We start from the raw sequence: 12,377 nt of genomic DNA on the forward strand, positions 1-12,377 counted from the left end.
ATTATGAACAAAGAAAAATGTTATTGACAATCTGAAAAATCATGAAATTGATTCTTGAAGCAAGAAAAAGCAGTGAAAAAGCAAAAGCTTGCGGAAAAAAAAGAAAAAGCAAGCAGAAAAAGCCAATAGCCCTTAAAACCAAAAGGCAAGGGTAAAAAGGATCCAAGGCTTTGAGCATCAATGGATAGGAGGGCCCAAGGAAATAAAATCCAGGCCTAAGCGGCTAATTCAAGCTGTCCCTAACCATGTACTTGTGGCATGCAGGTCCAAGTGAAAAGCTTGAAACTGAGTGGTTAAAGTCGTGATCCAAAGCAAAAGAGTGTGCTTAAGAGCTCTGGACACCTCTAACTGGGGACTCTAGCAAAGCTGAGTCACAATCTGAATGGTTCACCCAGTCATGTGTCTGTGGCATTTATGTATCCGGTGGTAATACTGGAAAACAAAGTGCTTAGGGCCACGGCCAAGACTCATAAGTAGCTATGTTCAAGAATCAACATACTTAACTAGGAAATTCAATAACACTATCCAAAATTCTAAGTTCCTAGAGAAGCAAATCATTCTGAACTTCAAAGGAAAAAGTGAGATGCCAAAACTGTTCAGAAGCAAAAAGCTACAAGTCCCGCTCATCTAATTAGAATTAATATTCATTGATATTTTTGGAATTTATAGTATATTCTCTTATTTTTATCCTCTTTGATTTTTAGTTGCTTGGGGACAAGCAACAATTTAAGTTTGGTGTTGTGATGAGCGGAAAATTTATACGCTTTTTGGCATCGTTTTTAGATAGTTTTTAGTAAGTTCAAGCTACTTTTAGGGATGTTTTCATTAGTTTTTATGTTAAATTCACATTTCTGGACTTTACTATGAGTTTGAGTGTTTTTTTGTTATTTCAGATAAATTCTGGCTGAAATTGAGGGACTTGAGCAAAACTCTGATAGGAGGCTGACAAAGGACTGCTGATGCTGTTGGAATCTGACCTCCCTGCACTCGAAATGGAATTTCTGGAGCTACAGAACACCAAATGGCGCGCTCTCAACGGCGTTCAAAAGTAAACATCCAGAGCTTTCCATCAATATATAATAGTCCATACTTTATTCGGGAATTGACGACGTAAACTGGCGCTCAACGCCAGTTCCATGTTGCTGTCTGGAGTAAAACGCCAGAAAAACGTCACGACCCGGAGTTGAACGCCCAAAACACGTTACAACTTGGCGTTCAACTCCAAAAGAAGCCTCAGCTCGTGGATAGATCAAGCTCAGCCCAAACACACACCAAGTGGGCCCCGGAAGTAAATTTATGCATCAATTACTTACCTCTGTAAACTCTAGTAGCTAGTTTAGTATAAATAGAACATTTTACTATTGTATTCAGTGTCTTTTGACCACGTTACATCTTTGGTCTCAGTTTTGTTTTATTCTTCATCTTAGGAGGCCATTGACCACGTTTTGGGGGCTGGCCATTCGGCCATGCCTGAACCTTTCACTTATGTATTTTCAACGGTGGAGTTTCTACACACCATAGATTAAGGGTGTGGAGCTCTGCTGTACCTCAAGTTTTAATACAATTATTACTATTTCCTATTCAATTCTCTTTATTCCTATTCTAAGATATTCATTGCACTTCAACTTGATGAATGTGACGATCCGTGACACTCATCATCATTCTCACTTATGAACGCGCGTGACTGACAACCACTTCCGTTCTACCTCAGACCGGGCGCATATCTCTTGGATTCCTTAATCAGAATCTTCGTGGTATAAGCTAGAATTGATGGCGGCATTCATGGGAATCTGGAAAGTCTAACCTTGTCTGTGGTATTCCGATTAGGATTCTGGGATTGAATGACTGTGACGAGCTTCAAACTCCTGAAGGCTGGGCGTTAGTGACAGACACAAAAAAATCAAGGGATTCTATTCCAACCTAATTGAGAACCGACAGATGATTAGCCGTGCTTTGACAGAGCATTTGGACCTTTTTCACTGAGAGGATGGGATGTAGCCATTGACAACGGTGATGCCCTACATACAGCTTGCCATGGAAAGGAGTAAGAAAGATTGAAGGAAGAAGTAGGAAAGTAGAAAAAGAAAGGGCACAGTATCTCCATACGCTTATCTGAAATTCCCACTATTAATTTACATAAGTATTTCTATCCCTTTATTTTATTTATCTTTTAAATATCTAATCCAATTACATTTGACTCTACCTGACTGGGATTTACAAGATGACTATAGCTTGCTTCATACCAACAATCTCTGTGGGATCGACCCTTACTCACGTAAGGTATTACTTGGATGACCCAGTACACTTGCTGGTTAAGTTGAACGGAGTTGTGTCCACACATAGCCAAGAGCCATTATTATCTCGAATTAAATTTCATACAAGTACAAAGAGTCCAACTTTGAGGATCACAATTTCGTCCACCAAGTTTTTGGCGCCGTTGCCGGGGATTGTTGAGTTTGAACAACTGACGGTTCATCTTGTTGCTCAGATTAGGTAATTTTCTTTTCAAAATTCTTCAAAAATCTTTTTTTCAAAATTTTCTTTTCTTCTTCGTTTTTCCAAAAATATTTTTGAAAAAAATTAATAAAAATCCAAAAAAATTAATAAAATCATAAAAATAAAAAATATTTTGTGTTTCTTGTTTAAGTCTTGAGTCAATCTTTAAGTTTGGTGTCAATTGCATGCTTAAAATTTTTTTTTTCTTGCATTTTTCGAAAATTCATGCATTCATAGTGTTCTTCATGATTTTCAAGTTGTTCTTGGTAAGTCCTCTTGTTTGATCTTGATGTTTTCTTGTTTAGTGTATTTTCTTGTTTTTCATATGCATTTTTTGTTTGTTAGAGTCCATGCATTAAAGATTTCTAAGTTTGGTGTCTTGCATGTTTTCTTTGCACCAAAAATTTTTCAAAAATATGTTCTTGATGTTCATCATGATCTTCAAAGTGTTCTTGGTGTTCATCTTGACATTCATAGTGTTCTTGCATGCATCATGAGTTTTGATTCATAATTTTCATGTTGTGAGTCATTTTTATGTTTTTCTCTTTCATCACCAAAAATTCAAAAATCAAACAAATATCTTTCCCTTATTTCTCTCCTAATTCTCGAAAATTTGAGTTGACTTAGTCAAAAATTTTTAAAAAAATTAGTTGTTTCTTACAAGTCAAGTCAAATTTTCAATTTTAAAAAAAAATCTTATATTTTCAAAATCTTTTTCTTATCTTTATATCAAATTTTCGAAAAATCACTAACAATTAATCTGATTGATTCAAAAATTTGAAGTTTGTTACTTTCTTGTTAAGAAAGGTTCAATCTTTAAGTTCTAGAATCTTATCTTGTAGTTTCTTGTTAGTGAAGTAAGTAATTTTAAATTTAAAAATTAAATCTTTTTCAAACATACCTTTTCTATCTTATTTTCTTATCTTATCTTTTTATCATATCTTTTTCAAAATTTTATCTTTTTCAAAAATTTGATTTTAAAATATCTTATCTTCTTACCTTCTTATCTTTTCAAATTTGACTTTAACATCTTTTTCAACTAACTATTTGACTTTGTGTTTGTTTCTTATCTTTTTCAAAACTACCTAACTACTTTTCCTTCTCTAATTTTCAAAATATCTCATCCCTTTTTCAAAAATTCTTTTTAATTGTTTTAAATTTTAATTTTAATCATATCTTATCTTTAATTTTCAAAATTACTAACTCCTTTTCAAAATTAATTTTCGAATTCTCCCTCTCTTTTCTTATTCTATTTAATTATTTATTTACTAACACTTCTCTTCACCTCTCTTCATCCAAAAATCCGAACTCACTCCTCCCCCTGTGTTTGGATTCTTCACTCTTCCTTCTTCTATTCTCTTCTTCTTTTACTAACATAAAGGAATCTCTATACTGTGACATAGAGGATTCCTCTTCTTTTCTTGTTTTCTTCTCTTTCATATGAGCAGGAACAAGGAAAAAGGTACTCTTGTTGAAATTGATCCAGAACCTGAAAGGACTCTAAAGAGGAAACTAAGAGAAGCTAAATTACAACAATCCAGAAACAACCTTTCTGAAAATTTCGAACAAGAAAAGGAGATGGCAGCCGAACCCAACAACAATAATGCAAGGAGAATGCTTGGTGACTTCACAAAACCAACATCCAAATTTGATGGAAGAAGCATCTCCATTCCTGCCATTGGAGCCAACAATTTTGAGCTTAAACCTCAACTAGTTGCTTTAATGCAACAGAACTGCAAGTTTTATGGACTTCCATTTGAAGATCCTTACCAGTTTTTAACTGAGTTCTTGCAGATTTGTGAGACTGTTAAGACAAATGGAGTAGATCCTGAAGTCTACATAATCATGTTTTTCCCTTTTGCTGTAAGAGACAGAGCTAGAACATGGTTGGACTCACAACCTAAAGATAGCCTGGACTCCTGGGATAAGCTGGTCACGGCTTTCTTGGATAAATTCTTTCCTCCTCAAAAGTTGAGCAAGCTTAGAGTGGATGTTCAGACCTTCAAGCAAAAAGATGTGAATCCCTCTATGAAGCTTGGGAAAGATACAAGCATCTGACCAAAAGGTGTCCATCTGACATGTTTTCAGAATGGACCATATTAGATATATTCTATTATGGTCTATCTGAATTTTCGAAAATGTCACTGGACCATTCTGCAGATGGATCCATTCACCTAAAGAAAACGCCTGCAGAAGCTCAAGAACTTATTGACATGGTTGCAAATAACCATTCATGTACACTTCTGAGAGGAATTCCGTAAATAATGGGACGCCTCAGAGGAAGGGAGTTCTTGAAATTGATGCTTTGAATGCCATATTGGCTCAGAACAAAGTGTTGACTCAGCAAGTTAACACGATTTCTCAAAGTCTGAATGGATGGCAAAATGCATCCAACAGTACTAAAGAGGCAGCTTCTGAAGAAGCTTATAATCCTGAGAACCCTGCAATAGCAGAGGTAAATTACATGGGTGAACCTTATGAAAACATCTATAACTCATCATGGAGAAATCACCCAAATTTCTCATGGAAGGATCAACAAAAGCCTCAACAAGGCTTTAATAGTGGTGGAAGAAATAGGCTCAGTAATAACAAGCCTTTTCCATCATCTTCTCAGCAACAGACAGAGAATTCTGAACAAAGCTCCTCTAATTTAGCAAACTTAGTCTCTGATCTGTCAAAAGCCACTTTAAGTTTCATGAGTGAAACAAGATCCTCCATTAGAAATCTGGAGGCACAAGTGGGCCAGCTGAGTAAGAAAGTCATTGAAACTCCTCCCAGTATTCTCCCAAGCAATACAGAAGAGAATCCAAAAGGAGAGTGCAAGGCCATTGATGTGACCAATATGGCCGAATGCACAAGGGAGGAGAAGGACGAAAATCCTAGTGAGGAAGACCTCATGGGACGTCTTTCAAACAAGAAGGAGTTCCCCATTGAGGACCTAAAGGAATCTGAGGCTCATATAGAGACCATAGAGATTCCATTAAATCTCCTTCTGCCATTCATGAGCTCTGAAGATTATTCTTCCTCTGAAGAGGATGAAGATGTGACTGGAAAGCAAGTCGCTTAATATTTAGGAGCTATCATGAAGCTGAATGCCAAGTTGTTTGGTAATGAGACTTGGGAAAGTGAACCTCCCTTGCTCATTAGTGAACTAGATCCCTGGATTCAGCAAATTTTACCTCAAAAGAGACAAGATCCTGGAAAGTTCTTAATACCTTGTACCATAGGCACCATGACCTTTGAAAAAGCTCTATGTGATCTGGGGTCAGGGATAAATCTTATGCCACTCTCTGTAATGGAGAAGCTGGAGATCCATGAGGTACAACCTGCCTTGTTCTCATTACAATTGGCAGACAAGTCATTAAGACAAGCTTATGGATTAGTGGAGGACGTGTTAGTAAAGGTTGAAGGCCTTTACATCCCTGCTGATTTCATAATCTTAGACACTAGGAAGGAAGAGGATGAGTGCATCATCCTTGGAAGACCTTTCCTAGCCACAGCAGGAGCTGTGATAGATGTTAACAGAGGTGAATTAGTCCTTCAATTGAATGGGGACTACCTTGTGTTTAAGGCACATGGCCATCCCTCTGTGACAAAAGAGAGTAAGCATGAAGAGCTTCTCTCAGTACAGAGTCAACCAGAGCCCCCACAGTCAAACTCTAAGTTTGGTGTTGGGAGGCCATAACCAAACACTAAGTTTGGTGTTAAGACCCCATGTCCAAACTCTAAGTTTGGTGTTGGGAGTTTACAACATTGACCTGATCACCTGTGTGGCTCCATGAGAGCCCACTGTCAAGCTATTGACATTAAAGAAGCACTTATTGGGAAGCAACCCAATTTTTATCTAATTTTATTTTTTTATTTTTTTTTTATTTTTCTTTTATGTTTTATTAGGTGCATGATCATGTGGAGTCACGAAAAAAATATAAAAAAACTAAAAACAAAATCAAAAACAGCAGAAGAAAAATCACACCCTGGAGGGAGGACATACTGGCGTTCAACGCCAGTAAGAAGCATCTGGCTGGCGTTCAACGCCAGAACAGAGTATGAATCTGGCGCTGAACGCCAGAAACAAGCAACATCCTGGCGTTTGAACGCCAGGAAAGTGCCTTGAGGAAAGCTGGCGCTGAACGCCAGTAACAAGCATGGAACTGGCGTTCAACGCCAGAAACATGTACACATGGGCGTTGAACGCCTAGAGTGTGCATCATCTCGGCGTTTAAACGCCAGAATGGTGTGCAAAGGCATTTTACATGCCTAATTGGTGCAGGGATGTAAATCCTTGACACCTCAGGATCTGTGGACCCCACAGGATCATCTCAGGATCTGTGGACCCCACAGGATCCCCACCTAACATATTCCCAGCTTACCTCCTAATCCTATAACACACTTCCCAACAACTTCAATCTCTCTTCCCAATTACCCCCTTCTCCACTCACATCCATCCACTCTTCCCCATAAACCCCACCCACCTTCAAAATTCAAAAATCTTTCCCACCCAAACCCACCCTAAATGACCAAAACTACACCCACTCCCCTCCCTATATATACCCTTCCATTCTACTTCATTTTCACACAACACAACCCCCTCTTCTACACCTTAGCCGAAACACCATCTCTCACTCTCCTCCATATTTTCTTCTTCTTCTTCTTCTCTTATTTCTTCTCTTGCTCGAGGGCGAGCAATATTTTAAGTTTGGTGTGGTAAAAGCATAAGCTTTTTGTTTTTCCATTACCATCAATGGCACTTAAGGCCGGAGAATCCTCTAGAAAAGGAAAAGGGAAGACAAAAGCTTCCACCTCCGAGTCATGGGAGATTGAAAGATTCATCTCCAAAAGCCATCAAGACCACTTCTATGATGTTGTGGCAAAGAAGAAGGTGATCCCCGAGGTCCCTTTCAAGCTCAAGAAAAATGAGTATCCGGAGACCCGACATGAGATCCAAAGAAGAGGTTGGGAAGTCCTAACCAGCCCCATGCAACAAGTCGGAATCTTAATGGTTTAAGAATTATATGCCAATGCATGGATCACTAAGAACCATGATCAAAGTATGAACCCGAGTCCAAAGAATTATCTCACAATGGTTCGGGGGAAATACTTAGATTTTAATCCGGAAAATGTGAGGTTGGCATTCCACTTGCCCATGATGCAAGGAGATGAACGCCCCTACACTAGAAGGGTCAACTTTAATCAAAGGTTGGACCAAGTCTTTATGGACATATGTGTGGAAGGAGCTCAAATATGTGTGGAAGGAGCTCAATGGAAAAGAGACTCCAAAGGCAAGCCAGTTCAACTGAGAAGACTGGACCTCAAGCCTGTGGCTAGAGGATGGTTGGAGTTCATTCAACGCTCCATTCCCACTAGCAACCAATCTGAAGTTACTGTGGATCGAACCATCATGATTCATAGCATCATGATTGGAGAGGAAGTAGAAGTTCATGAAGTCATCTCCAATGAAATCTACAAAATAGCCGATAAGTCCTCCAACACGGCAAGGCTAGCTTTTCCTCATCTTATTTGCCATCTATGTTACTCAGCTGGAGTTATCATAGAAGGAGACATCCTCATTGAAGAGGATAAGCCCATCACCAAGAAGAGGATGGAGCAAGCAAGAGAGACCCTCCACGGATCTCAAGAGATGCATGAGGAAGCTCATCATCAAGAAATCCCTGAGATGCCTCAAGGGATGCACTTTCCACCCAACAACTATTGGGAACAACTCAACACTTCCTTAGAAGATTTGAGCTACAATGTGGAACAATTAAGGGTGGAACATCATGAGCACTCCATCATTCTCCATGAAATAAGAGAAGATCAAAGAGCAATGAGGGAGGAGCAACAAAGGCAAGGAAGGGACATAAAAGAGCTTAAGGACATTGTTGGTCCTTCAAGAAGAAGACGCCACTAAGGTGGATTCATTCCTTGTTCTTATTTCTTTCTGCTTTTCGGTTTTAATATTTTGTTCATTTATGTTTTGTGTCTCTACTTCATGATCATTAGTGTTTAGTAACTATGTCTTAAAGTTATGAATAATTCCATTAATCCTTCACCTTTCTTAAATGAAAAATGTTTTTAATTCAAAAGAACAAGAAGTACATGAATTTCAAATTTATCCTTGAATTTAGTTTAATTATATTCATGTGGTGACAATACTTTTTGTTTTCTGAATGAATGCTTGAACAGTGCATAATTTTGATCTTGTTGTTTATGAATGTTAAAACTGTTGGCTCTTGAAAGAATTATGAACAAAGAAAAATGTTATTGACAATCTGAAAAATCATGAAATTGATTCTTGAAGCAAGAAAAAGCAGTGAAAAAGCAAAAGCTTGCGGAAAAAAAAAGAAAAAGCAAGCAGAAAAAGCCAATAGCCCTTAAAACCAAAAGGCAAGGGTAAAAAGGATCCAAGGCTTTGAGCATCAATGGATAGGAGGGCCCAAGGAAATAAAATCCAGGCCTAAGCGGCTAATTCAAGCTGTCCCTAACCATGTACTTGTGGCATGCAGGTCCAAGTGAAAAGCTTGAAACTGAGTGGTTAAAGTCGTGATCCAAAGCAAAAAGAGTGTGCTTAAGAGCTCTGGACACCTCTAACTGGGGACTCTAGCAAAGCTGAGTCACAATCTGAATGGTTCACCCAGTCATGTGTCTGTGGCATTTATGTATCCGGTGGTAATACTGGAAAACAAAGTGCTTAGGGCCACGGCCAAGACTCATAAGTAGCTATGTTCAAGAATCAACATACTTAACTAGGAAATTCAATAACACTATCCAAAATTCTAAGTTCCTAGAGAAGCAAATCATTCTGAACTTCAAAGGAAAAAGTGAGATGCCAAAACTGTTCAGAAGCAAAAAGCTACAAGTCCCGCTCATCTAATTAGAATTAATATTCATTGATATTTTTGGAATTTATAGTATATTCTCTTATTTTTATCCTCTTTGATTTTTAGTTGCTTGGGGACAAGCAACAATTTAAGTTTGGTGTTGTGATGAGCGGAAAATTTATACGCTTTTTGGCATCGTTTTTAGATAGTTTTTAGTAAGTTCAAGCTACTTTTAGGGATGTTTTCATTAGTTTTTATGTTAAATTCACATTTCTTGACTTTACTATGAGTTTGTGTGTTTTTCTGTGATTTCAGGTAAATTCTTGCTGAAATTGAGGGACTTGAGCAAAACTCTGATAGGAGGCTGACAAAGGACTGCTGATGCTGTTGGAATCTGACCTCCCTGCACTCGAAATAAAATTTCTGGAGCTACAGAAATCCAAATGGCGCGCTCTCAATGGCGTAAGAAAGTAGACATCCAGAGCTTTCCAGCAATATATAATAGTCCATACTTTATTCGGGAATTGACGACGTAAACTGGCGCTCAACGCCAGTTCCATGTTGCTGTCTGGAGTAAAACGCCAGAAAAACGTCACGACCCGGAGTTGAACGCCCAAAACACGTTACAACTTGGCGTTCAACTCCAAAGGAAGTCTCAGCTCGTGGATAGATCAAGCTCAGCCTAAACACACACCAAGTGGGCCCCAGAAGTGAATTTATGCATCAATTACTTACCTCTGTAAACCCTAGTAGCTAGTTTAGTATAAATAGAACATTTTACTATTGTATTCAGTGTCTTTTGACCACGTTACATCTTTGGTCTCAGTTTTGTTTTATTCTTCATCTTAGGAGGCCATTGACCACGTTTTGGGGGCTGGCCATTCGGCCATGCCTGAACCTTTCACTTATGTATTTTGAACGGTGGAGTTTCTACACACCATAGATTAAGGGTGTGGAGCTCTGCTGTACCTCAAGTTTAAATACAATTACTACTATTTCGTATTCAATTCTCTTTATTCCTATTCTAAGATATTTGTTGCACTTCAACTTGATGAATGTGATGATCCGTGACACTCATCATCATTCTCACTTATGAATGCGCGTGACTGACAACCACTTCCGTTCTACCTCAGACCGGGCGCATATCTCTTGGATTCCTTAATCAGAATCTTCGTGGTATAAGCTAGAATTAATGGCGGCATTCATGGGAATCCGGAAAGTCTAACCTTGTCTGTGGTATTCCGAGTAGGATTCCGGGATTGAATGACTGTGACGAGCTTCAAACTCCTGAAGGCTGGGCGTTAGTGACAGACGCAAAAGAATCAAAGGATTCTATTCCAGCCTGATTGAGAACCGACAGATGATTAGCCGTGTTGTGACAGAGCATTTGGACCTTTTTCACTGAGAGGATGGGATGTAGCCATTGACAACGGTGATGCCCTACATACAGCTTGCCATGGAAAGGAGTAAGAAGGATTGAAGGAAGAAGTAGGAAAGTAGAAAAAGAAAGGGCACAGTATCTCCATACGCTTATCTGAAATTCCCACTATTAATTTACATAAGTATTTCTATCCCTTTATTTTATTTATCTTTTAAATATCTAATCCAATTACATTTGACTCTACCTGACTGGGATATACAAGATGACTATAGCTTGCTTCATACCAACAATCTCTGTGGGATCGACCCTTACTCACGTAAGGTATTACTTGGATGACCCAGTACACTTGCTGGTTAAGTTGAACAGAATTGTGTCCACACATAGCCAAGAGCCATTATTATCTCGAATTAAATTTCATACAAGTACAAAGAGTCCAACTTTGAGGATCACAATTTCGTCCACCACTTGGCATTTGATTATCCGGTAGCACCAGAGGTGGCAAGGTGTCTTCATCATATTCAGGGGTTTCCCCACACTTAAACCGTGTACCATGTTCTTCTTATCCACTATATCCTGGTGGACTTCAGCCACAATATCATCAATCATATCACACCGGAAGAGAGAATGGTCCTCCGGTGGATGCTTCATAGCCTCATCAAGATTGAAACTCACTACTCTTTTATCAATTTCAAAGGAATAGGTACCCAAAAAAGCATCCAATTTAAAACGGGAGATTTTCAAGAATGACCTCCCAAGTAAGATAGATGATCGTCTTCTAGAGTCATTAGGGGACATCTCAAGAATGTAAAAATCAATTGGAAAAGTCAACCCCTTAATGTTCACTAAGACATCTTCCGCAATGCCAACCACCAAGATTATGCTTTTATCCGCCAAAACAAAATGGGCTACCGACCTTTTCAACGGTGGAAGCTTCAATGCATCATAAACAGATAAAGGCATAATGCTGACACAAGTACCTAGGTCACACATGCAATCAACAAATTGTATACCACCTATAGTGCAAGTAACTAGACAAGGACCGGGTTCACCACATTTCTCCAGTATAGCACCCATCAAAGTTGAAATTGAGCTACCCAAAGAAATAGTTTCTAGATCATGAATCTTCTCCTTATTCATGCATAAATCCTTTAGAAACTTAGCATACTTAGGAACTTGGCGAATAGCATCAAAAAGGGGAATAGCTACCTCGACCTTTTTGAAGATATCCACCATATTGGGATCTAGCTCCACTTGCTTCTTGGTCCTCCTTGCTAGGTGTGGAAAAGAAATTGGAATATCCTCTTTCAAAACATTTTCTTCCTTAGGAACTCCATGCTTCGGTTGAGCAACTTCTTCTTCAGCCGTCTCTTGTACCTCATCCTCGTCTTCAACATCTTCTACCTCAATCATATCTTCATCTTGAGTGACTTCTCTTGAGCTTGGCTCCTTGGGACTCCTCTCTTACAATGTAGTGCCGGACCTCAAGGTGATGCCATTGATTCCACCTCTGGAGTTAGGTAAGGGTTGAGAGGGAAGTGCAGTAGAGCTTAGAGGTTGAGTATTGGAGGTAGAGGGTGGGTCCTTACGGGATATAAGAGCTTGGAGAGTAGAGGTGAGACCGGTGAGGCTAGAGGTAAGTGTAATTTGAAGCTCTATTTGCCCTTGAAAAATAGAGCAAAGCG

The 12,377-nt window shown here is 38.9% G+C and overlaps 1 protein-coding gene across 1 annotated transcript; it reads right to left on the bottom strand.

Annotated features, from left to right (window-relative positions):
- Nucleotides 1–11,171: 11,171 nt before the first annotated feature.
- Nucleotides 11,172–12,105, bottom strand: LOC130957038 (uncharacterized). The gene is made up of 2 exons (XM_057883941.1): nucleotides 11,309–12,105; nucleotides 11,172–11,202 (listed from the first exon to the last, which is right to left on the bottom strand). Exons 1-2 carry the CDS (start codon nucleotides 12,103–12,105, stop codon nucleotides 11,172–11,174), a joined length of 828 nt encoding a protein of 275 aa, XP_057739924.1.
- Between the last annotated feature and the right edge of the window lie 272 nt (nucleotides 12,106–12,377).

The sequence above is a fragment of the Arachis stenosperma genome, chromosome 10, assembly GCF_014773155.1.
Source record: "Arachis stenosperma cultivar V10309 chromosome 10, arast.V10309.gnm1.PFL2, whole genome shotgun sequence".
NCBI lineage: Eukaryota > Viridiplantae > Streptophyta > Magnoliopsida > Fabales > Fabaceae > Arachis > Arachis stenosperma.

What these genes read in the sequence shown, in the direction of transcription:
- LOC130957038 (XM_057883941.1), bottom strand. Translation starts at nt 12,105, where the DNA reads ATGATTGAGGTAGAAGATGTTGAAGACGAGGATGAGGTACAAGAGACG. An exon ending in GAGGACCATTCTCTCTTCCG is followed by an intron (nt 11,203 to 11,308) that starts GTGTGATATGAT and finishes AATATGATGAAG; the next exon opens with ACACCTTGCCACCTCTGGTG.